Source organism: Garra rufa, chromosome 9 (genome assembly GCF_049309525.1).
Source record: "Garra rufa chromosome 9, GarRuf1.0, whole genome shotgun sequence".
NCBI classification, from domain to species: Eukaryota; Metazoa; Chordata; class Actinopteri; order Cypriniformes; family Cyprinidae; genus Garra; species Garra rufa.
In genome coordinates this window covers 9,271,585-9,298,538 of record NC_133369.1, presented here as the reverse complement: position 1 = coordinate 9,298,538, position 26,954 = coordinate 9,271,585, and the positions used below count along the sequence as shown (strand labels likewise).

At 30.2% G+C, this 26,954-nt stretch overlaps 1 protein-coding gene across 1 annotated transcript; it reads right to left on the bottom strand.

The window, feature by feature from the left end:
- Nucleotides 1-659: 659 nt before the first annotated feature.
- phf1 (PHD finger protein 1) lies at nucleotides 660-24,965 on the bottom strand. The gene is made up of 15 exons (XM_073847309.1): nucleotides 24,630-24,965; nucleotides 24,157-24,235; nucleotides 23,943-24,024; nucleotides 21,792-21,878; nucleotides 21,583-21,677; nucleotides 21,013-21,161; nucleotides 18,515-18,610; nucleotides 18,358-18,426; nucleotides 18,129-18,252; nucleotides 15,711-15,778; nucleotides 15,179-15,310; nucleotides 11,677-11,755; nucleotides 5,695-5,810; nucleotides 5,523-5,606; nucleotides 660-2,491 (listed from the first exon to the last, which is right to left on the bottom strand). The coding sequence occupies exons 2-15, from the start codon at nucleotides 24,232-24,234 to the stop codon at nucleotides 2,233-2,235; spliced, it is 1,518 nt and encodes a 505-aa protein (XP_073703410.1). The 5' UTR covers nucleotide 24,235; nucleotides 24,630-24,965; the 3' UTR covers nucleotides 660-2,232.
- Nucleotides 24,966-26,954: the final 1,989 nt, after the last annotated feature.

Sequence of the window (26,954 nt, the reverse complement as noted above, 5' to 3'; positions counted from 1 at the left end):
AAAATTCAGAAAATTATTTATAATTATTTTATAATTATTTTGTCATAACTTTTTGTCAATTATGACACAGAAGGTCTTAATTTAGAATTTTATGTCATAATTATTTTTAATCTCATAAAATGACTTTATGCCACTTTTGTCCATTTTTTAAAATTATTTTGTCAAAACTTTTTGTCAATTATGACATATTAGGTCATAATTTAGATTTAATTTATGTCGCAAGTATTATTATTATTTTTTATTCTCATAAATATGACTTTTTATCTCATTTTATAATTATTTTGTTATGAAGTACATCAATTATGACATGGTATGTCATAATTAAATTTTTTATGTCATAATGTTTTACTTTTTATCTCATCTCATTATCAATTTTTGTCAATTAGTACATGGTAAGTCATAATTTCATAATTTAGATTTTTATGTCTATCATAATTATCACTTAATTCTTATAAACATGACTTTTTATGTCAGAACTATTTTGTCAAAACTTTTTGTCAATTATAACATGGTAGGCCATAATTTTGATTTTTATGACTTTTATGTCAATATTTCTTTACTTTTGACCATTTTGTCAATTATTTTGTCAAAACGTATTGTCATTTAAGAGATACTTATGTCATAATTATTACTTTTGATCTCAGAAATGACTTTTTATGTCATAATTTTGACTTTTGTTACAGTTTTGTCATAACTTTTGTAAATTATGACATTTGTCAATTATTTTGTCATAACTTTTGTTAATTAGGACATGGTAGCTATTTAGAGGTTTATGTCATAATTATTACTTTTTATCTCATAAATACGACTTTTTATGTCATAATTTTGACTTTTGTTATAGTTATTTTGATCATTTTGTCATAACTTTTGTCAATTTTTTGTCAAAGCGTATAGTCAATTAAGACATGGTAGATCATAATATACGTTTATGTCATAATTATTACTTTTTATCTCATAAATATGACTTTTTATATCATAATTTTGACTTTTGTTATAGTTATTTGTATCATTATTTTGTCAAAACTTTTGTCAATTATGACATTTGTCAAATATAATTTTGACTTTTATCATAATTGTTTTTCATAATTATTTTTTCTAACCATTTAGTCAATTAAGACACGGTATGTCATAATTTAGATATTTATGTCATAACTATTTCTTCATAATTATGACGATCTCATAATTTAGACAATTAAAACTAGGTCATAATAGGTAAGTCATAATTTGTCATTTTTATGTCACATTATTACAGTATTATAAGTTTGACTGATCATAATTATTACACCTCATTAATATGACATTTTATGTCATAATTTTGATACCAAAGCACCTTTTTCTTATGTTTCAGAAATAGGCTTTCATAAGTTAGTGATTTAAACAGGGATTTCAGAACAGTCTTATATTATAATATGTCATTATTACTTAAAAATGATCTCTTGATGTTTAAAAATGGGAATTAACTGCATTGCAACCGATCATGAAAAGTTTGAGCGCATATGCTTGCTATTGAAGGCATATTCCAGGGTTTCGGTACAAGTTCAATAGCATTTGTAGCATAATATGAATCCTTCATTTTCCTAAATATATAAATACATAAAAAGATGCAAATATCAAGATTATGGTGAAGCATTTACAATGGAATTAACAGGGTCAATTTGTTAAACAAAAAAAAGTAAACTAATAGCATTGTAACATTACCAGATTATCCTCCTAAGTGGAAATTTAATTTTTTAGTAATTACAAATATGCCACATTTGCTGTCGATTGAGTTTAACTTGTACTGAACCTGGAATAGTTCAATAATGAAAATTTTAGAGGAGCACTCATTTCCCTGTCGTTAAAATATTACAATTACTGATGTGTCCGCATGATGAAGCTTTCCTGAAATTTCTGACCGTTAAGTGTCCATGAACAAAATGTGATGGCGATGAATAGCTTATACATTACAAATCATGATAATAAAGTTCAAGGCATTCTAAAGGCGTTTTCTAACAGTATTCAAAATATAGGAGACACTGTAAAAGAAAGTGTAAGACATTTTAACAGTATAATCTCAGAGTGAAGCCGCTGTGTAGCTCAACCTGGATTTGCTCGATGTGGTTTTCTTCTCCCGGCCGCCGAACACCCACCTGCTCATTGATGCTTTCACACCTCTGCTCGTAACCATGCAAACCCTAATGATGCATCTTGATGTCTCTAGCCCTTTCCTCTTTCTCTATTGCGTGCAGGTTCTCAGTAGACGCTCACGTTTCCCCATTCCACTAGGTACTGGACTTTTCCGTCCGCCGTTATGCGTCTAGCCAGGATCCTGACCGCGTCGTTTCCCCCCCAACCCATCGGCGTGGGCCCCCCCATGCCGACTGTGTTGGGGTAGGGCGGCACGTCACGCAGGAAGTGAGACTGGCAGCTTTCATATCGCTGTCCGGTTGGGTGAGAAGAGGACAGGGAGAATGGAAGGCAGGGGGCTGGAAGTCGACAAGGGTCCTCTGCACTGAAGACAACAAATTAGACGTGGAACAGTTCACCCAAATTCAAAATTATGTATTATGCATCCTTGTACAGTTCATACACTTGGTATTTTTTGTGAAGATGCACTGCTGTTCAAAAGTTTGGGATCAGTGAGATTTTTTATGTTTTTTAAAGAAGTCTTTTCTGCTCATCAAGGCTGAATTTATTTACTTAAAAATACAGAAAAAAAGTGTAATATTGTGAAATATTATTGCAATTTGAAATATTGGGTTTCTATTTAATTGTACTTTAAAATAGAATTTATTCCTGTGATGCAAAGCTGAATTTTTAGCATCATTACTCCAGGCTTCAGTGTCACATGATCATTCAGTAATCACTCTAATATGCTTTATTTATTATCAATGTTGGAAACAGTTGTGCTGCTTAATTTTTTCGTAACTTGTGATAGTTTTTTCAGTTTTCTTTGATCAATAAAATGTTAAAAAGAACAGCATTTATTTAAAATAGAAATATTTTGTAACAATACACTACCGTTCAAAGTTTAGGGTCAGTAAATTCTTAGAATCTTTCTTTGTTTGAAAGAAATTAATACTTTTATTCAGCAAGGATGTGTTAAATTGATAAAAAAAAAAAGTGATAGTAAAGATTTATATTGTTAGAAAAGATTTCTATTTTAAATAAATGCCGTTCTTTTGATATATTTTTAAAAGAAGTCTTTTTTGCTCAACAAGGCTGAATTTATTTAATTAAAAATACAGAAAAAGCTGTAATATTGCGAAAATATTTTTGCAATTTGAAATATTGGGTTTCTTTTTTATTACACTTTAAATTAGAATTTATTCCTGTGATGCAAAACTGAATTTTCAGCATCATTACTCCAGTCTTCAGTGTCACATGATCCTTCAGAAATCATTCTAATATGCTTTATTTATTATCAATGTTGGAAACAGTTGTGCTGCTTAATTATTTTGTAAATAAATTTTGTACAATTTATTTAAAATACAAATATTTTTTAACAATAGACACTACTGTTCAAAGTTTAGGGTAAGTAAATTCTTAGAATCTTTCTTTGTTTGAAAGAAATTAATACTTATATTCAGCAAAGATGTGTTAAATTGATAAAAAGTGATAGTAAAGACTTATATTGTTAGAAAAGATTTCTATTTTAAATAAATGCCGTTCTTTTGATATATTTTTAAAAGAAGTCTTTTTTGCTCAACAAGGCTGAATTTATTTAATTAAAAATACAGAAAAAGCTGTAATATTGCGAAAATATTATTGCAATTGGAAATATTGGGTTTCTTTTTTTTATTACACTTTAAATTAGAATTTATTCCTGTGATGCAAAACTGAATTTTCAGCATCATTACTCCAGTCTTCAGTGTCACATGATCATTCAGTAATCACTCTAATATGCTTTATTTATTATCAATGTTGGAAACAGTTATGCTGCTTAATTTTTTCGTAACTTGTGATAGTTTTTTCAGTTTTCTTTGATGAATAAAATGTTAAAAAGAACAGCATTTATTTAAAATAGAAATATTTTGTAACAATACACTACCGTTCAAAGTTTAGGGTCAGAATCTTTCTTTGTTTGAAAGAAATGAATACTTTTATTCAGCAAGGATGTGTTAAATTGATAAAAAGTGATAGTAAAGATTTATATTGTTAGAAAAGATCTCTATTTTGAATAAATGCTGTTCTTTTGATATATTTTTAAAAGAAGTCTTTTTTGCTCAACAAGGCTGAATTTATTTAATTAAAAATACAGAAAAAGCTGTAATATTGTGAAAATATTATTGCAATTTGAAATATTGGGTTTCTTTTTTTATTACACTTTAAATTAGAATTTATTCCTGTGATGCAAAACTGAATTTTCAGCATCATTACTCCAGTCTTCAGTGTCACATGATTCTTCAGAAATCATTCTAATATGCTTTATTTATTATCAATGTTGGAAACAGTTGTGCTGCTTAATTATTTTGTAAATAAATTTTGTACAATTTATTTAAAATACAAATATTTTTTAACAATATACACTACTGTTCAAAGTTTAGGGTAAGTAAATTCTTAGAATCTTTCTTTGTTTGAAAGAAATTAATACTTATATTCAGCAAAGATGTGTTAAATTGATAAAAAAGTGATAGTAAAGACTTATATTGTTAGAAAAGATTTCTATTTTAAATAAATGCCGTTCTTTTGATATATTTATAAAAGAAGTCTTTTTTGCTCAACAAGGCTGAATTTATTTAATTAAAAATACAGAAAAAGCCGTAATATTGTGAAAATATTATTGCAATTTGAAATATTGGGTTTCTTTTTTATTACACTTTAAATTAGAATTTATTCCTGTGATGCAAAACTGAATTTTCAGCATCATTACTCCAGTCTTCAGTGTCATATGATTCTTCAGAAATCATTCTAATATGCTGATTTATTATCAATGTTGGAAACCGTTGTGCTGCTTAATTTTTTTTTTTTTTGTAACTTGTGATCGTTTTTCAGGATTCTTTGATGAATAAAATGTTAAAAAGAACAACATTTATTTAAAATAGAAATATTTTGTAACAATACACTACCGTTCAAACTTTAGGGTCAGTAAATTCTTATAATCTTTCTTTGTTTGAAAGAAATTAATGCTTTTATTCAGCAAGGATGTGTTAAATTGATAAAAAGACTTATTTTGTTAAAAAAAGATTTCTATTTTAAATAAATGCTGCTCTTTTTAACTTTTTATTCCGAAGGATCATGTGACACTGAAGACTGGAGTAATGATGTTAAAAATTCAGCTTTGCATTACATAAATAAATTCTATTTTAAAATTATATTAAAATAGAAAACTACTATTTCAAATTGCAATAATATTTCATAATATTGCTTTTTCTGTATTTTTAATCAAATAAATGCAGCTTTCATGAGAAGAAAAGACTTAAAAAAACACTTACTGGTCCCAAGTTGCAAATGGCTTTATATATGGTACATTAATCATATAGACTGTTGCTACTGCAGTAGCATTAAATAGATGCATTTCAGTGCATCCGTTATTGACAAACCTGTAATGATGCAGAGTTCTAGACAGGTCCTGAGATCCGTTGTATGAAGGGTGATAGAGCGCATACATTCTCTTGGGAGGTGAACTGTAATACAAAAAGACAATTTAAGTAAATGAAATGATGATTAATGTTCATGCTGTTGATTCAAAGTTGACTCAAACATGCTACTGACCCCAAACTCATCTCTTCTTCTGGTTTTCTAGGGTTATACAGACTTGCTCCATCAACATAACCGTGGCAACATGGCACCAGGTCAATAGCGTTTGTCGCAACTCCTGGTTGACAACTCTAAAAACACATGATCAACAATTATAGTAATACAAATCACTTTTTGTGTTTCAATGGAAGAAATAATGTCATGGAAGGTGATTCAAAAATGACAGTACTTTCATATTTCAACATATACAGTGGAAAAAAAATAATTATTTGATCCCCTTTTGTCCGTTTGCCCACTGACAAAGAAATGATCAGTCTATAATTTTAATGCTAGGTTTATTTTAACAGTGAGAGACAGAATAACAACAAAAAAATCCAGAAAAACGCATTTCAGATAAGTTATAAATTGATTTGCATTTTAATGAGTGAAATAAGTATTTGATTCCCTTATCAATCAGCAAGATTTATGGCTCCCAGGTGTCTTTTATACAGGTAACAAGCTGCCTTTAAGGCCTTGTCCACACTAACTAACATCTTTTTCTCTCAGTTTTGGCCCTCCGTCCACACTGACATGACATTTTTGTCAAGGAAAATTAAGCTTTTTAAAAACAATCTCCAAAGTGGATAAATTTGAAAACAATGACGCATATTCTACCAATAGATATCTGTTTATACCAGTAATTGGGCCTGTTATGTGCTATTCACTGTCACACTGCTGCTAAAGAGATTTACCTTGTACGCTCTTCATATTACAGTCCTAAAATGATGACAGAAAATTTACTCACAGTTGTTGTCCTGCAAAACATGACGACAGCTGCTTTTCAGAAAAAAATATGAGCGCGACATGTACGCCAGGCTTGTGCACAATTCAGAATTTCAGAATTGGCCGCCATTCAATTCATGAGTTGGAATTTGAATTGAACTGACTCCGCCCCACAGGACGTTGAATTTGAATTGGAGTTGGAAGGACAGGAAGTGGAATTAAATTCATGGCAATTCAAAGACATTCCACACAGTCATACAACAGAAAGAATGTGTTGAATCTCACATACAGTTACATTAATTTTGTAATTTAATAGCATAATTTCATTACACATAACTAGTCACTCCTCAACCCTGCATACATTTTGTTCCAACATAATGATCAAATTCTTGAAATAAATTACTCCCTCAATGTTTGATCAGTTTTGTTCAAAATGTTATTTTCATTTCAAAGTAATCAATCAACACAATGTAATCTGTACAAGTAGTTCAAACTAATATCATTTATAGAATACGTAATGAAATCATATCTGACATATACTGTAAAGCTTCATTGTTAAACACTTCACTTATGTATATGAATTTTTTTGAATTTGTATTGAATTGCAATTCTGCTTCCTTTAATTCAAATTCGAATTTTAATTCTAGATCCTGTTTTTGACATCAATTCAAATGCAATTCAAATTCAAGAATTGTGCACAAGCCTGATGTACGCGTCAATGAATGATGAGATATTTTCGTAAATAAAATGATCCTGCCAGAAGAATTGCAGGAAATTTTATTATGTCTGTTCCGTCGGTAGTTTTTGGAGGCTTTACGCATGCACAGTAAGGCGAATTTAACGTTTTGGAAAATGCTAGTGTGGACGGAAAGCATTTTAAATCGAAAACTCCATAGATTAATCTAGATGTAGCCTAAGAGAGTGCTTCTAATCTCAGTTTGTTACCAGTTTAAAAGACACCTGTCCACAGAAGCAATCAATCAATCAAATTCCAAACTTTTCACCATGGCCAAAACCAAAAAGCTGTCCAAGGATGTCAGGGACAATATTGTAGACCTGCACAAGGCTGGACTGGGCTACAAAACCTTCGCCAAGCAGCTTGGTGAGAAGGTGACAACAGTTTGCAAATGGAAGAAACACAAAATAACTGTCTCCCTCGGTCTGAGGCTCCATGCAAGGTTTCACCTCGTGGAGTTTCAATGATCAGGAGAACGTTGGGGAATCAGCCCAGAACTACACGAGAGGATTTTGTCAATGATGTCAAATCATCTGGGACCATAGTCACCAAGAAAACAATTGGTAACACACTACGCCGTGAAGAACTGAAATCCTGCAGCACCCGCAGGGTCCCCCTGCTCAAAAAAGTACATCTTTAGACCCAATGAACATCTGAATGATTCAGAGGAGAACTGGGTGAAAGTGTTGTCAGATGAGACCAAAATCAAAATCTTTGGCATCAACCCATCTCGCCGTGTTTGAGAAATGCTGCCTATGACCCCAAGAACACCATCCCCACTGTTAAACATGGAGGTAGAAACATTATGCTTTGGGGCTGTTTTTCTGCTAAGGGGACAGGACAACTGCATTGCATCAAAGGGACGATGAACTGGGCCATGTACCATCAAATCTTGGTTGAAAACCTCCTTCCCTCATTGAAAATGAGTCGTGGATGGGTATGACCCAAAATACACGGCCAAGGCAACAAAGGAGTGCCTCAAGAAGAAGCACATTAAGGTCCTGGAGTGGCCTACCCAGTCTCCAGACCTTATGGTGCGTTCACACCGCCCCAAACGTCAGTGTCAGTTGCGGCAAGATTACATGTAAAGTCTATGGTTGAGTCCGTCAGAGGTCCGTCAGAGGCTCTGCGGTGCGTTGTGTGCGTTGGATCCGTCAACTTTTCAAGCGTTACCTGCGTTTCAAGCGTCAACGCAGCAAACGCAAGCAACGCAAGCAACACAGAAGTTCAGCTAGCTGAACTTTTGACGGACTTGATGCACTTGACGCAGTGCGTCAACCAATCAGAGCGTCTCACTGTAGCGACGTCACCACACGTATCTTGAATGAAGCGGGAGCAGAAAAAAAACCATTTTCAACAATGGAAGACAAGCTCATTGTAGCCGTCTGCAATCGCAGATAATTGTATGATCCGTCCTCGTTGTATAAAGACAGGAATGTAAAGGAACTTGCTTGGATGAAGATCGCTAAAGAGATCGGGATGTCGGGTAAGTTATCAAATCTTTTCTCAACGTAATTATTTCCCATTTTGTTAGCTAGCGAAACATGGTCATGAGAAGATTCCAAAATGTCCAGTCCCTACTAGTTTGCCATTGTTTATTCAGGGGAAGTGTGCAAACTAGATGCGTTGGGAGCGTTGCCTGACATGTGCGGTGTGAACGCACCAAAAAGCAAGCGTTGCAAGCTTCAACGTACATGCGTCAAACTAGATTGCCTGATGCAGACAAAGTGTGCGGTGTGAACGCACCATTATTCCCATAGAAAATCTGTGGAAGGAGCTGAGGGTTCGAGTTGCCAAAAGTCAGCCTCGAAACCTAAATGACTTGGAGAGGATCCACAAATAGGAGTGTGACAAAATCCCTCCTGAGATGTGTGCAAACCTGGTGGCCAACTACAAGAAACATCTGACCTCTGTGATTGCCAACAAGGATTTTGCCACCAAGTACTAAGTCATGTTTTGCCAAGGAGTCAAATACTTATTTCACTCATTAAAATGCGAATCAATTTATAACTTTTTTGAAATGCGTTTTTCTGGATTTTTATGTCATTATTCTGTCTCTCACTGTTAAAACAAACCTACCAATAAAATTATAGACTGATTATTTCTTTGTCAGTGGGCAAACATACTAAATCAGCAGTGGATCATATAATTATTTTTCCCACTGTAGTACTATAGATACAGTGAATAACATAACATAACAAAAACAAAACAAAACTAAGACTGTAAATGTCATAAATGCAGAAATGCATTTATTCATGTCGCCTGTATGCCTGTGGCCTCTTGACAATTATTAAAAAATGGAGACGCCACCCTAACAGAACAGTTTCTTGTTCATAAGTGTTGAAGAGGACAAAGGAAAATTAGACTTTCAAATGATTTTAGGTGATTTCTGCCCATAGTCTTGGATTCATGGCTGTGTTAGCTGTGTAATACAGCACACAGTGGGAGAGAGCAGTGGTGGCGTGTGTGACAGCAGTGTAAGGAATCACTCCGCTACACACACTGAATCTAAATCAAAGCATTATTCTCAGGCACATATCATTATGGGCAAAGTCAATTGACAATAGCAGTTTGACACAGCAGCTCAAAACCAGAGACAGCAGTTCCAGACCACTTGGAAATTATGGTAACGAACGATCACATTAATTGGGTAAGGTTGGGCTACTTAGTTTTGTCAGTTTAGCCCCTACTGGTAGATGTCATAACTACAGCGATTTGCATTGAGACCAGAAAAACAGTTTTGCTAGCAACATATAAAAACATAAATGAAAAATATAGTAACTAAGATGGATGAGGAAAACAAAGCTGGATTACCTGTGCAGCGCTAAACAAGAAATAAGGAAAAAAAAAAAAAATCAATATAATAAATAAAATAAATAAAATAAATCAAATCAAATCAAATCAAATAAATAAATAAATAAAATTCAAAAACAACACAAATAGTATAAGAAATTAAAATATTTTATTTTAAATGGATGAGGAAAACAAAGCTGGACTACCTGTGCAGCGCTAAATAACAAAATAAAACAACATTATAATAAAATAAAATAAAAAATAAATAAATAAAAAGCAATTCTAAACAAAACAAAACATCAAATTAAATTAAAAATAAAATAAAACAACACAAATAGTATTTAAAATAAAATTTATATATTTTTTATTTTTATATTTTAAATTTAAATATTTAATATTTAAATGTTTAATATTTTAATAAAAACAAAGCTGGTCTGCTTGTGTAAAAATAGTGTAAAATAATAGAAAATAATATAAATTAATAAAATAAAAATTGTAAAACAATAACACAAATGAAAAATGTTGTATTTAAGATAGATGAGAAAAAGCTAGACTATCTGTTTAATGCTATGCAAAACTTTAAAAAATTTTTTTAAATAAAATAAAATAAAATAAATTAAAAACAACACAAATGGTGGACTACCTGTTCAGTGTAAAATAAAAACTAAAGAACAGAACAAAATAAATAACAAAAAATATATATATTTTTTTAAATAATACTATGAAAAATATTGTAACTAAGATGGATGAGGAAAACAAAGCTGGACTACCTGTGCAGTGCTAAACAACAAAATAAAACAAAATAAAATCCAAAACAACACAAATAGTATTTAAAAAAAAAATGTTATTTAAATAATTTTTTAATAAACATTTTATTTTAGATGGATGAGGAAAACAAAGCTGGTCTACCTGCTCTGTGCTGGTCTACCTCTCTGTTATTATAAATAATAAAACATAACAAAATAAAATAATATAAACTGCAAAACAATAATGCAAATAAAAATTTTTTATTTAAAATGGATGAGGAATACAAAGCTGGACTAAAATATAACAAAATAAAATAATATAAACTGCAAAACAATAATGCAAATTAAAAAAATGTATTTAACATGGATGAGGAATACAAAGCTGGACTAAAATATAACAAAATAAAATAATATAAACTGCAAAACAATAATGCAAATTAAAAAATGTATTTAAAATGGATGAGGAATACAAAGCTGGACTAAAATATAATAAAATAAAATAATATAAACTGCAAAACAACAATGCAAATAAAAAATATTTTGTATTTAAAATGGATAAGGAAAACAAAGCTGGACTAAACTAAACTAAACTAAACTAAACTAAACTAAACTAAACTAAACTAAAATACTCAAAAAATGACAAAAACACAACACCAATACATTTTTTAAATCTTTGCACATTTACTGGTGGAATGGGAAATGTTTTCTTACAGCACATGTGACAGTTGAGTTTACACACAGACACTCTAGTTTTTTCAAATAAACCATTGACTTGCAAGGGTAGACAAACCTTCGTGTAGCATGTTGCAAAATTAAGTCATATGAATATGAGGAGAAAAACAAACCCAAAAGGTGACGCTGGGTGTCTTTGATGAATGAGAGTCTCGTTATTGATGCAGAGGGGGCTTGGCCTCTGCCAACCATCTTTTGATTGCTGCTGTTACAGGCAGATGCACTGACCTGTGTCTCTGTGACCCGACGTTTTGATTTACGGGCCTCCGGACCCACCGCTCTCCGCTGGCAGGACAGTGACGTGGGGCTGGAGAGAAGACAACAATTGACTTCAACATCAAATCCAATTTATTTGATTTTTTTTAAAATAATAATAGTATTAAAATAAATTGACAAAAAAATCTAAAACTTCTTGTTTTTATTTAACGACTAAATTTTTTAAATAATTTTTGTCAAGTAAAACCATTATTAATATTTTATTTTTTTTGTTATATTTTCAGTTTTAACTTATTTAGGATTTAGTCATTTTGTTATGTGAGTTTGTTATTTTTTATATTTTTTTTCTATATTTATATTCATATTTAGCATTAATTTATTTTTATTTCAGTTTAAGAAATTTTAGTACTTATTTTGTCAATTAGTTACAAACATGTATTAGTCTTATTTTATTGTTACATTTTCCATGTAATATAGCATGTGAAAAATTTACAAAACACTGTCAATTAACAAAAAAGTACATATTTTTTTATATTTTGCATAGTTATATATATAAAATGTGTGTAAGTATATATAACATTTAAAATGTTATATGTTAAAATGTAGTTTTGTTATGTTAGTTTGTCATTAGTTTCTTTAAGGTTTAATTAGTCAATTAGTTCCCTTTTTTTCTAAATATTCCATATATATATATATATATATATATATATATATATATATATATATATATATATATATATATATATGTGTGTGTGTGTGTGTGTGTGTGTGTGTGTGTATACACACATATACATTCATTTTTAAACAATATTTATACTGTTACATATACTCATTTGTAGAGATACAGATGTGTAAAATTAATGAAAGATGAAGATTTTTCAGATTTTTTTCAGTATTTTTAGATTTTATATATATCTTTATATATAGATGATAGATAGATAGATAGATAGATAGATAGATAGATAGATAGATAGATAGATAGATAGATAGATAGATAGATAGATAGATAGATAGATAGATAGATAGATAGATAGATAGATAGATAGAAAATAGTATATATATATATACAGTTGCAATCGAAATTATTCAAGCCCCCAAAGACTGCAGTACTTTATAAATACAAGCTTTTCTGAAGATCCAGAACTTTATAAAAATTGCATTTACAACAGTTTGCTGGCATATTAAAAGTGATAATGTCAATATATAATGGAATGTTTTTGAATTATAGGATTTTTTAATAACACAGCTATGTCATAATTATTCAACCCCTATTCAATATTGCTGTTTTTAGTGACTTATTTTTATGGTAGGGAACAAAATTCTATTCTATTAAAACTCTATTATATTAAAAAAAAACAGAATTAGCTTGGGCTGTTACACATACATTTAGCCCATGCATGTGCTGAAGTTAAGTAGCAAATATGGTGAAGTCTACAGAGCTCTCACAAAAGCTATAGAGAAGAAATATTTTTATTATATTAGAAAGTCTACGGCTACATGAACATTTCTAAGACATTACAAGTTCACAGAGACACAGCTGGGCAGCCTTATTTCCTAGTTTAAAGTGTGTTGTACCAGAAAACCTCTTGAGGGTGTTGAACACAAAAAAGCACAATATCATAAAATGTTTGGTCAGAGCAACTGAGAAAAACCTGCAATGTACAGCCAAAGACTTGCAAGATGACCCGACGAAAGGAGAAAAAACATTTGCAATGTTTGTCAATGCAATGTATAAGATAAACACTAGACAAGTATGGCTTTCATGTTGAGGCATCTTGCCAAATACCACTCTTGACCAAGAAGAACAAAAAGGCAGACTTAAACGTGCTAAAATTAATTTGGATAGACCTGTGGAGTTCTGGAAGAATGTTTTAATGGAGTGATGTGACCAAACTGAAAATTTTTGGGCGTATGGATTAGCAGTATGTCTGGTGCAAAAATGGCAAAACTTATGAGCAGAAAAACACTATCTGCATCATCAAACTTGGAGGTGGGCCAGTCCTGTTATGTTATTGTTTTACTGTAGCAGGAAGTGAAAATCATGACCGTATAAAGGGCATCATGGATTCTTTGAAGTATCAGGTCATTTTAACAAGAATTGTGATGCCAAAGTATACATCCAAATCTACTTATTCTTGGTTCAGGTTCAGTCATAGAATGTTCTTGAGTGGCCTGTTTAGTCTCCAGATTTAATTCTCATTGAAAATATTTGGTTAAACTTAAAGAAAGTTAAAACCAAAGATTATTAGTGATCTGAAAGCTTTTTGAGGCGAGGAATTGGCCAAGATTGCAGTAGACAGTAGTAACAGACGCTTCTAAGCACTTCCAAGCAGCATTAATTGGTGATTTTAAAGAGTAAAAGATTCTGCACCAAATTTTTAATTTAAGGGTTGAATCAATGTGAACATGAACGTTTGGATCCAATTTGATTTCCTTTCATTATTCATCAACTTATGTTCTCAGAATTACTGAAATGTTTATTAATAAACTTCCTCCAATAGTGTACTGATCCATTTGTTGAATTGCTTTCATAAAATTTTGTTCTCTGCAGCAAAATGTCTTGCAGGTCAAGGGGGTTCAATAATTTCGATTGCAACTGTATACATATATACATACACACATTTAAATTTATATAGATATAATTTTAATTTAACATATTTTTAGTTAAGTTTAACAATACTATATATATATATATTCGTTTTTAAAGTTTTTAAACTCTCTAAAAGTAATGCACATATGTGACCCTGGACCACAAAACCAGTCATAAGGTAAAATTTTACAAAACTGAGATTTATACATCATATGAAAGCTCAATAAATAAGCTTTCTATTGATGCATAGTTTGTTAGGATAGAACAATATTTGACCGAGATACATCTATTTGAAAATCAGGAATCTGAGGGTGCAAAAAAATCAAAATACTGAGAAAATCACCTTTAAAGTTGTCCAAATTAGGTTCTTAACAATGCATTTTACAAATCAAAAATTACATTTTGATATATTCACAGTAGGAATTTTACAAAAAATCTTCATGGAACATGATCTTTACTTAATTTCCTAATGATTTTTGGCATAAAAGAAAAATCAAAAATTTTGACCCATGCAATGTATTTTTGGCTATTGCTACAAATATACCCCAGTGACTTAAGACTGGTTTTGTGGTCCAGGGTCACACATATATATATATATATATATATATATAGTTACTTTTTCAAGATTCATATAATTTTTATATATTTATCTTTTAGATTTATATATGAATTTTATTAATTTAATTTCCTTTTTTTGTGTGTTCAGCTTAAGTAATAAATCCCTCTTCCAATTTAATCACCAAGTGTTAATTTTTGTTACTGTAAGTCACGTCCATTTTTTATAGTCAAATAAAATCTCAATAATTCCCTTTTTCCTGAATACCTTGTTTTATTCAGAAACACATCAGATGAAACAGTCAAAACAGTTTGCGAACTGCATTTAATGTTGATATCAAAAGATCCTGGTGTGCTCCTGTCTCTGACCTTCTCCTGTGAGTGATGTTGATTGGCTGCTCGGCGATGAAAGGTGATTGGTCCGATGACAGAGGGGGAGGAGCCCGAACTTGAAGACCGAAGAGACACTTCTTCTTCTTGATTTCCTTCCCCGAAACAAACCTTTACAACAGATCAAAATGAGATGGGATTGGTATTCAGCTGCCGTTCTTCAGGGCTCGCTGACAGATTTTTATTTGTTTCTGGGCGTCTCACACTTGCCAACTAAAACATCTGATTCAGTTATTTAAGTGCTAGCGTATGAGCGGCATCAAGCGCAAACCTTGACAGAAAGAAAATGGAAATGGACTTTAAATTATTTATTTTGAAAGACAGACCCACCTTCAGCTATCAAAACACTATTTGCAAAGAGTGAAATCACACACGCAGAGTCACTTAGAACGTAAAGCAATTACAGTAATGGTTTTGCAGATATTATTGCAAATATGTGATATATCCCTATGGGCTACCACATGGAAATCAAGCAGAACGGCGGTTTTTCAGAGCATAATCCGTGTCTCACCTGTCTTTGTGGGAATTTAAAGCATTGAGCAGGTTTTGGCAACGGTCTTGCCTCGGTGTGTCTGACAGCTGAGAGACCAAAATATAGAGTCGAATGAAAGGCAGCGTGTAACAAATGCATTTGAAAGGTAAGAGCTCAGATTGACCACAAACTGCAAGAGAGAGTATTCAAAACTACACTCAGGGATACATTCAAGTCAACATGAAATCAAAATTGACCCTATTTACTTCTTTAAAACCTTGTGAAACGGCTCTACGAGTGCGCTTTTCTTTCCTGTGTTGATGTATTTCTTTTTGAAAAGAAAGGGACGTATTCAAGTGCCTAATATTAGGCAATATCATTCACATCAAAGGCATGAATTGTGATTTGCTGCTTACTGTGGTTAGTCAGAGAAAGGTAGCATTTATCATTCATGGAGAATAAAAATACTTCATTTCAGAATTCATTTGATTGGACAAAAAAAAATATTTTTGTCCATTAAAACAATTATTATTAATATTATAATTTTTTTGGTTTATTTTCAGTTTTCATTTGAACTTATTTAGGTTTTTTGTCAATTTGTTATGTGATTTTCAAATAGTTGTATCTCGGCCAAATATTGTCATATCCTAACAAACCATACATCAATAGAAAGCTTATTTATTGAGCTTTCATATGATGTATATATCTCAGTTTTGTAAAATTTAACCTTATGACTGGTTTTGTGGTCCAGGGTCACATATAGCTTTATATAAAATATATTTATTTTATTTCACTTTAAGAAATTTAACCACTCAACTATTTTCAGTCAGTTTGGTCCACTTTTTTAAGTTTTAGAGAGTATATATAATTTTATAAATATTTTAACATTTATATAATTTTTATTTACATATATTTGTAGTTTTATATACATTTATACATATGTATATAAAATTAATGGAAAAGTGTGTGAATTAACAACAATATTTTTAAGTTTTAGAGTATATATAATTGTATATATTTTTTCAAGATTTATATTATTTTTTATTATTTTTTTATATATATTTGTAGTTTTATATAGATTTATACATATGTAGCCTATATAAAATTTATTGAAAAGTGTGTAAATTAACAAAATATTTTTACATTTTAGAGTATATATATATATATAATTGTATATATTTTTTCAAGATTTATATAATTTTATAGATTTAATTTTTTAGTTTTATATATGTTATATTTCCAATTTATTTTATTTATTTTGATTTAGTAATATATATATATATATATATATATATATATATATATATATATTAAGTGTGTGTGAGTTGGTGAAAAAAATTACGTTTTAGAGAGTATATATAATTTTATACATTTTTCAAGATTTATATAACTTTTATATATTTAAATTTTAAATTATTTAATTTATATCTTATATGTATTTCAGTTTAAGAAATGTAAGCACTTGAGCTATTTTCAGTCAGTAAGTTTTAGAGAGTATATATAATTTTATATTTTTTCTTCAAGATTTCTGTCATTTTTAGAGATTTAATTATTATTTTTATATATTTGTAATTTTATATACATTTATACATGTATATAAAATTATTGAAAAAGTGTGTGAATTAGCAAAAACATTTTTAAGTTTTAAGTTATATATTTAATTTTTATTTTATTATATTTTATATTTACATTTTATATTATTTGCATTTATTTAAATTGAACTGACGAAAATATTTTTACTTTTCGAGAATATATATAATTTTATAGATTTTTTCAAGATTTATTTAATTTTTAGATGTTTAATGTTTATTTTATATACTTTATATTTAATTCAGTTTAAGAAATTTAAGCACTTAAACTATTTTCAGTCAGTTTGTTTCATTTTTTAAATTTTAAGTTTGTACATTTTTTATATATTTGTAGTTTTATATACATTTATAATTTTTTTAAGTTTACTATTATTAATAAAAAAGTGTGTGATTTAACAAAAATATTTGTAAGTTTTACAGAGTATATATAATTTTATACATTTTTGTAAGATATTATATAATTTTATTTAGATTTGTTTTCAAGTTTTCAATTTTTTTAAGATTAACAAAGTTTTAGAGAATATATATAATTTTATACATTTTTTCAAAATGTGTGTAAAATTAACAAAAAGGTGTGTGAATTAACAAAAATATTTAGAAAGTGCAGAATTTGATCAATTTTTTTCAAGATTTATAGAATTTGTATATATTTAATTTTTATTTTTATATAGATTTATGTAAATGTATAGAATATATATATATATAGAGAGAGAGAGAGAGAGAGAGAGAGAGAGAGAGAGAGAGAGAGAAAGAGATATTTTCATTGATAAATATGGCAGATAACAAAAGTAAAATGGGTTGCATTTGGTGTTTCATGTTGACTTGAAATTGAGCTGTGTCTGTGTTATTGACTGGTGTATTTTCCTACCGTGCCAAGAAGCAAAGATTCCCAATTTTCATTTGCAAAAGACATGATTTCATGATCGAAATCAAAATACTTCCTCTTGCAGCACAGGGAGAGGTGATACAGCACCAAATGGGCCAAATCTACCCTGCAGTCCAACAGAATGAGGATCATCAGAAATTACATTCAGCTCTTCAGATCAGTCCTGCAGTCCGGCGAACACAACAGAACAGAAGAGAAGCGGTGCTCTTACCAGGTCATTGGAAGCCTCTGGATGGTCTCTGGACCATTTGTGCACACTGAGCACTGGAACTGATAAAAGCTGAAAGGTGAAGAGGAGACACAGATGAAAAGGTTTAGACAGAATTAGCTTAGCAACAGCATGTGCTTAACAACGCCATCAGCCTCACCGGTCTCCATAGAGAAGAGGTTTGGTCAGGCACTGAGTGCAAGCTTCATGAAACCACTGCCCACAACTCCCACACTGCAACATCTTCAGATTCCACCTGACAAAAACAACACGCTTCAATTTAGACACTGGCTCCTGAAAAAAACAACACTCTGAACTGAAATAAAGGCATAATTGCTACAAAGTTGTGCAATTCCTTTTTTAAGAATCTACTTAATACATTTTCTGTATATAAAGTACACTTAAAATCTACTTCAAATGTCTGAATGTCATTGCATTAGATGCCAAAATATCAAACCAATTAGCATTTGCAAACAAATTATTTTACACCTTTTTTGTCAGCGTTTTCTGAAAAAAATCTGAAACACAGCTGGTATTTCTGTGATCTTTATGGATATATAAAGTAGGATTGTTACAGTTGCCTAAAACTATTAACACTGAAACTAAATGATAAATTAAAAAAGTCTCTTTTGCTCACCAAGCCTGCGTTTATTTGATTCAAAGTACAGCAAAAACAGTAAAAAAATTTAAATATTTTTACTATTTAAAATAACTGTCTTTTTAAATATATTTTAAAATGTAATTTATTCCTGTGATTTCAAAGCTGAAGTTTTAGCATCATTACTCCAGTTACATGATCCTTCAGAAATCATTCTAATATTCTGGTTTGCTTCTCATAAATCATTGATTATTATTATGTTGAAAACAATTGAGTTGATTTTTTTTCAGGTTTTCTTTATCTTAGTAAGTCTTTAACATCACTTTTGATCAATTTAAAGCATCCTTGCTAAATAAAAGTATTAATTTCTATAATTATTACTTCATTTATTTATTTCTCACTTTCATTTAGTTTAACCTTATACTAAAAAAATTAAAGCTTAAATTACTTAAAAAATAAACCATAAAATGAATGATTGAAAAATAAATAATAAATAAGTGAAAAAAAAACACTCAACAAAATATTTATTTTGATATATTTTTTACAGTTTTCTTAAGATTAACAATAATAATAAAGTGTAAAATTAAAAACAAATGAGAAGAATTTATTAAACTTTTTACGTTTTAGAGAATAAATAAAATTTTATATAATTTTTTAAGATTTATATAATTTTTATGTATTTATTTTTACTTGTATAGTTTTATATACATTTATATCTATATATCTATATGTACTTTTTAAATTGAACTATATATATATATACACACACAAATATATAGTGTCAAATTAATGAAAAAGTGTGTAAATAAAAGGTATAAAGTATCATTTAATATTATAACACATCTTTTCAAGATTAATAGAAGTTGTATATATTTATTTTTTATATAGTTTTATATAAATTTATAGTATTTTGTTATGTTTAACAATACAACTTCTTTAAAAAACAAAACATCTTACTGTTCAAAAAGTTTCGATTGGTATTGTATATTTATTTATTTATTTAGTCATTTAGTTTAACCTTATATACTAAAAATCTGTGAAAAAACTTTTCATGATAATAAGTTCACAAAGAAAAAAAAACTTAATCCTATACACTTCATTTTCTTTACACACTATATAAATTCTTTTCATTTTGGATGCATTTACTTTTTCAGGTAAAATGTAAAGTGAAAAAAAAACTCTACACAATAATTTAAACTAAAATTAAAAATAAAACAGATAATATAAAAACTAATTCAAAACATTAAATAAGAATAAATTAAACTCTGAAAATGTACTGCCTCTCCAATATGCATATGAGTTTGTTTCTTCATCATAACAGATTCTGAAAAATTTAGCATTACATCACTTGCTCACCAATGGATCCTCAGTGAATGGGTGCCGTCAGAATAAGTGTCCAAACAGCTAATAAAAACGTCACAATAATCCACAAATAGTCCATACCACTCCAATCCAATCAATTAACATTTTATGAAGTGGAAAGCTGCATTTTTGTAAGAAACAAACCAATCATTAAGGTGTTGTAACTTTAAATCATTACTTTCAACTAAAATACCAGTCCATAATCCATAATAATGCTTCATCCAGTGAAAAAGTCAATTTTCTGTTGTCCTCTCACATCAAAAACCACTGATGTATTTATTAAAAACTGTTTTGGACTGTTTTTGTTCGCATATCTGTACTTGATCTGTGCATATTTCTCTCCAGATTAAGACAATACTACTTTTTCACTGGAGAAAGCAATATTATAGATAGGGGACTTTTAGCCAAAAAGCAATGGTATAAAGCATAAAAATGTCTTAATGATGGATTTGTTTCTTACAAGCACGCAGCTTTTAACTTCACAAGACATTAATTGATGGACTGGAGTGGAGTGGATTACTTGTGGATTATTGTAATGTTTTTATCATCTGTTTGGACCCTCATTCTGACGGCACCCATTCACTGCAGAGGATCCATCGGTGCAAATCTATTCTAATGAAGAAACAAACTATAATTTAAACTGAAACGCTGCATACTGCATGCAACAGTAGACCAAAACAGTTTATAGTTGGACTCACTCTCCGGGTCCAGCGCAATAGCAGTAACACTGCTGCTGGTTGGTCAAGTGCTGCGGGTCCCAGTCTAAAGATGACAGCTGATAGGGCAGAAGCACTTTCATGATCTGCATGAGTCGTGCGAAACGTCCTCTTTTTAACGCTCCCCCTCTCTAGGACAGAACACAGCTCGTCATTTCACCTCTCCGTGACGCGCTCTCCTGTCACGCAAGCACATTTAACAGCGATTTCATCTGAAGATTGAATTTGAAAAAGACACGCTGAAGGAAGTCATTAATATTTCCTGCTGAGGGGGGGTCGGCGAATATGATTTTATCTTCAAATCAGCATGTAAGGCCTGTGAAACGAGCGCGCTGACAGACGGATTAAAGCACAGGCCCATTTAACGCAGCTCTAGCAGCGCCATCACCTGCAGAGTGCTGCAATGTAATAAATACGCAGTCAAGTGCAGTAAGCCATGGATACCCTTTACATCTCAGAGCAAGATTAAAGCTTGCGATTTGAAATAGACCTTGAATGACAACGCCGGCCATGTTTCTAAATATTCATTTGAGGGCTTAGGCGAGGTACAACCTTTGTTGCGACTGCGAAGACACATTGGCGACATATCCAGCTGTTGGGGTCAACTTCAGGTTCGATGGGAGGTGTGTGGCACTCTGGATGATAACCTGGGGAAACAACGGATCAAGAAGAAAATGCAACTTGTGTAATATTACTTCATACAGAAAGCCTACAATAAATACGAGGCAAATTGAGGAAACCGTTTTCGTTTGTCAGATTACCGTGGCGACATTTGAGGCAGTTTACGAGAGGTTCTTTAAGAGGAGGAGCATCACAGATACAGCACACCTCCTCTCCACCTGAAGAGACTAACCACAAGAAACAAAAAGCTTAAAATAGCTGTAAAACTTCTAGACAACTTTCTATATCTTGTACACATCAACATTTTGTAATTTTGAGGTTTTTCTTTAGACTCTTAATTAACAAAAAATAAAAACAATATTTACACTGTATTTGTTAAAAAAAAACACTTTTTAGGATTAAATGGTTTGCATCAAAATTATGCATTTTTTAAGTAAGATGATGTATTTGTTGAAATAAAAGAACATGAAAAATACTTATTGTGCACAGAAAAAAATATCACTAAAACATATATATTCTAAACTGTTAATTTGCTCTACTATTTTAAAGTAACATAAATATAATAATAATATGAATTTATTACATAATTATATTGTATTATATAATTATAAATATCTATCAACTATTTGTGAAATTTTAAATTGTATTGTTTTTAGAATCACATACATACAAACATCAACATTTTGTTTCTTTTTTAGATTCACTTTAGACTTATAATTAACAAAACAATGAAAACAAATATACATTAATGTAGTAAATGCCGTACATACAGTAGTTTCTCTTTCAATGTGAGTTTCTCATTTTCAGCTAGCAAAACAAATAAATAAATAAGTAAGATTTAACTTAGAGGTGATTTTTTAGATGTTAAAAAAGCCTCCCAAGGAGTTTGAGACAACTGGGTTAACCAATAGTGTGAGTTTGGGGCGGGACTATGCTTGAACGACCAATGGCAGAGTGGTGTTAGGAAAACCTGCTTAAAATACAGCTATTGAAAAAACTTATTATATTAAAAAAAAAGAAAAAAATGTATATATCTATATTGTAAAATTTAGTATTTTATTTATTTATTTATTTTGTAATTCCATTTAGAGACATCTAAATATATAATATATTTGTATGTTTGACCAATGGCAGAGTTGGTGTTAGTTAAACCTACTTAAAAACAGCTATTTATTTAATTATTTATTTATTTATTTTTATTGTTCATTATTATTATTATTTGCAATTCCTTTTAGAGACATCTAAATATATAAAATATGTTTTAATTGTTTTATTTTTTATTTTATTATTAATAATAATAATAATAATATTTGCCATTCCATTTAGAGACAGTAGTGGCACAACAGAGAAAAGAATAAAAACTTCAGAATAAAAATATATGTTTGATCAACCAATGGCAGAGTGGTGTAAGGTAAACCTGCTTAAAAACAGCTATTTATTTTATTTCATGCTATATTTTACTTTATTTATTAGTTTATATATTTTTTATTGTTTTTTGTTTGTTTGTTTATTATTATTATTTATTTATTTTTGTTTGTTTGTTTGTTTTGCAATTCCATTTGGTGACATCATTGTCATTAGTGACAACGGCAGACTGGTGTTAGGTAAACCTGCCTAAAAAAAGCTATCTATTTTATTTTATATTTTATTTCATTTATTATTTTTTCAGTATTGTTTATTTATTTATTTGCAATTCCATTTAGAGACGTTAGTGGCAGAACTGAGAAAAATTAACAAATGTTCTTCAGAATAAAAATATTTGTTTGATCGACCAATGGCAGAGTGGTGTTAGGTAAATCTGCTATTCATTTATTTATTTATTTATTGCAATTTCATTTAAATACGTCAGTGGCACAACAGAGAAAAATTAACAAATGTAAATATATAGCAAATGTCAATTTTGTTTTTTCATTATTATTATTATTATTCTTTTAAAGGACATAATAACTTCTCATTATTATAATGTAAAATGAATAAATAAATAATTTCTATATTACAGTATTTAAATTAAAGTGAATATTCACAATGACAGTATCTGTTGTACATTTGCATATTTCGAAAATAAAGTAAAAAGTAATGAGAATCACTATTGAGAAAAAAAATCTAATGAGGCATGCATTCTGTTAATAACACTTTAGGATGGACTTTTCATGAAAATAATGTCACAAAGGAAAAAAATTCAAACAAAACTTAACATAGGCTTCATTTTCTTGACGCATAATATAAATTCTTTTAATTTTGGATGCATTTATGTACTTTTTTCAGCTCATATCTAAAGTTTCTTCACTTACATGAGTGGATGTCTTTCCTGAGGACCCAGAATTCAGAGTTATCCTCAAATCTGACCAAGCAGCACTGCTTGACGCTGTCCACCTGCCAAAAGCATAGTTTAAAACACTGATTTACAGGAGTACAACAAGTCACATAGTTTAAAACTTGCTCTTTCCCTCTCTCTGATGGTGTTCTTTTCCCTCTTCCCAACTAACTTAGACTTAGAAAACTTACTCGTTTGACATTGCCAAGGTACAGAAGTCCATCGCTCCACCTGGCTAAAACATCCTCTCCTTCGCTAACTCCCCCCATCCTGGAGAGCGCGGGAAAGAAAAGTGCAAAGAAATGATCCGGGGGTATTAAACAGTGTTTCCACACCAGCAGCAAACAGCAGCAGCAGCAGCCTAAAGGGTTAAACTCTGTGCATAGCGACAGTATACAGTACAGTAGGATAAATGATGAAGAGTCAATGCACATTGCAGTGCCACACATGATCAAAAACACTGGCTGCCTTATGCAACGGAGCATAATATATGCAGATGACACACAACAATGCATGAAAGAGCGCGCAATTGGCCGCATGCACAACGCGTGGCCAGATGTGCCCTAATCAATGCACGCAACTCCGGAGAGCTGACACACATGATGGCAAGCGCATGCACATATCAATTAACACGCATGACAGATCATACGTGCGCGGGATGTACCTGTGTTAAGTGTTCTGCTCTGCTGGGGTCACAGAGACGGGGACGAGATGTCAGTCTCACATGAAACGCCTGATGCCCGGTGTTGTTCTGCGTCTCAATCACTGTCCCGAATAATCGGCGCGTTTGGAGAGTCGCGGTGGATCAAACGCGCGTCACTCAAGCCGTCAGTGCGCAACCGTCTGTCCGTCCGTCTCTCTCTCTCTGTCTGTCTTCTGCTTCATGTTCTCAAGCTCCCTCTGTGTCTCTCGGTTGATGCTATTAAGCGTGTTTTTGTCAGGGAAGCGGCATGAGAATCAGCCCGAGAGAGACGCCATCATCATCTCTGCCTCGCTCTCCTTCGACTTGTTGTGACGCAGACATAAAACACAGGGAGATGGAGAGGGAGGGAGATCCGGAGAACACCTTCACATCTGTACGACTGACCGACATCCCACCAGATTGAACGCCGGCACGACCACCTGCGCTCGACCACACAGGCGCTCGGCCGGTGCCACACACTCTCGGCGGCTCATTAGGGAAAGTTTGGGCCAGTAATTAGTCCGGCAGAGCCGCGCCGCCTGGACTTTTTGGAGAAAGTTTGGAAATGCCCTTGGGTGCCGGCAAAAATCTGGCAATGCTGTTGCGCGCCCTATTCCGCGAAAAACAAACCGGAAAAGGGATTTTCTTCGCAAATGTTTGAACCTGCGAAAGAAAAAATACAATATTAACCGATATGAGGGTAGATAATCATGATAAATCAATGTTGTGAGGGCAAATAATAATACAAATACAAGACAAAAACACGCATTTTACACTGTATATTTATTCAAAATAACAATTTGTAGGATTAAATGTTTTGTATTAATATTATGCATTTTTACGTATTTGTTGAAATAAAAGCATATGAAAAACACTTATTGTGCACAATATGTGCACAAAAAATCACTAAAACAGTAAATTATATATATATATATTCAAAAAGTGTTAATTTGCTCTAATTACATAAATTAAAATATTATAAATATAATAATAATATGACCTTATTATAAATTATAATTATAATTAAAACATAATAAATTGTGTGTATATATATCATGATATATATATATATATATATATATATATATATATATATATATATATATATATATATGTACATACACACATAGTGATATTTTTATTTTGTGCAAATTATTATTTTGCTGTAAAATTTTGTATACATTTATTTAAAAATGTATAATAATATAAATGTATTATATAATTATAAAAATAATATATATATATATATATATTATACAGTGTTGTTTTGCTATAAAAATTTTGCATATTTGAATTTTTTTTATATAAATATAATTAATATATAAATGTATTATACATTATATGTAATTATAATATATATATATATATATATATATATATATATATATATATATATATATATATATATATATTATAAAGTGTTATTTTGCTCTAAATATTTGTATACATTTTATAATTTTATATTTAAAAAAAAATATAAATATAATAATATAAATTTCTTATATATATATATAGTTATAAAAATAATTATATATATATATATATATAATAAGTGTTATTTTGCTCTAAAATTGTGCATAAATTTATATTTTATAATATATAAATATAAATTATATATATTTATTATAAATTCTATATAATTATAAAAATAATTATATATAAATTATAAAGTGTTATTTTGCTCTAAAATTTGCATATAAATGTATTATTCATTATATATAGTTATAAGAAATATATATATTTAAAGTAATAAGTAATTTATTTATTTATTATTATTATTATTATTATTATTATCATTTATTTTATTGTTTATAAAAGCTTGATTAAGACTGGGTGTCAGACTGGCTTCAGCTACTTATTTTTTATTTATATTATTATTATGTTTATTTATTTATTCTTTTTACTTATAACTTTACTCTTTGCTTAAATTATTAGTTGTAGTATTATAGGTAAATATAGGAGAAAACAATATAGCTACAATAACAATTAGCTAGAATAATAATTTAGATACATTTTGAATTACAATTTTATTTTAAGACAAAATGTGTTAAGCAAAAAGTAATACAATCTTATTTCACGTCCCAAAACATACCTACTAGTAACAAAAGTAGATGAGGTAGATCAAAACCAACCACATTCATGCTACATCAAACACAAATGTGTAACATCCTATTGTGATGACAGTAGTGCAGGAATGTTCAAAATGGCCTCTGGCGTGTCTTTTATAAAGCTGTTTTGAGACAATCCAGCAGAGGGCGCACAACGCAAAGTGCAACTAGAGACCAGACCGGCTTTATTTATATGCCG

Coding starts and splice junctions, on each gene's coding strand:
- phf1 (XM_073847309.1), bottom strand. CDS start 24,234: ATGGGGGGAGTTAGCGAAGGAGAGGATGTTTTAGCCAGGTGGAGCGAT. Junction 21,879..23,942: donor CAGGAAAGACATCCACTCAT/GTAAGTGAAGAA, acceptor TCTTGTGGTTAG/TCTCTTCAGGTGGAGAGGAG. Junction 18,253..18,357: donor CAGAGGCTTCCAATGACCTG/GTAAGAGCACCG, acceptor GTTGGACTGCAG/GGTAGATTTGGCCCATTTGG.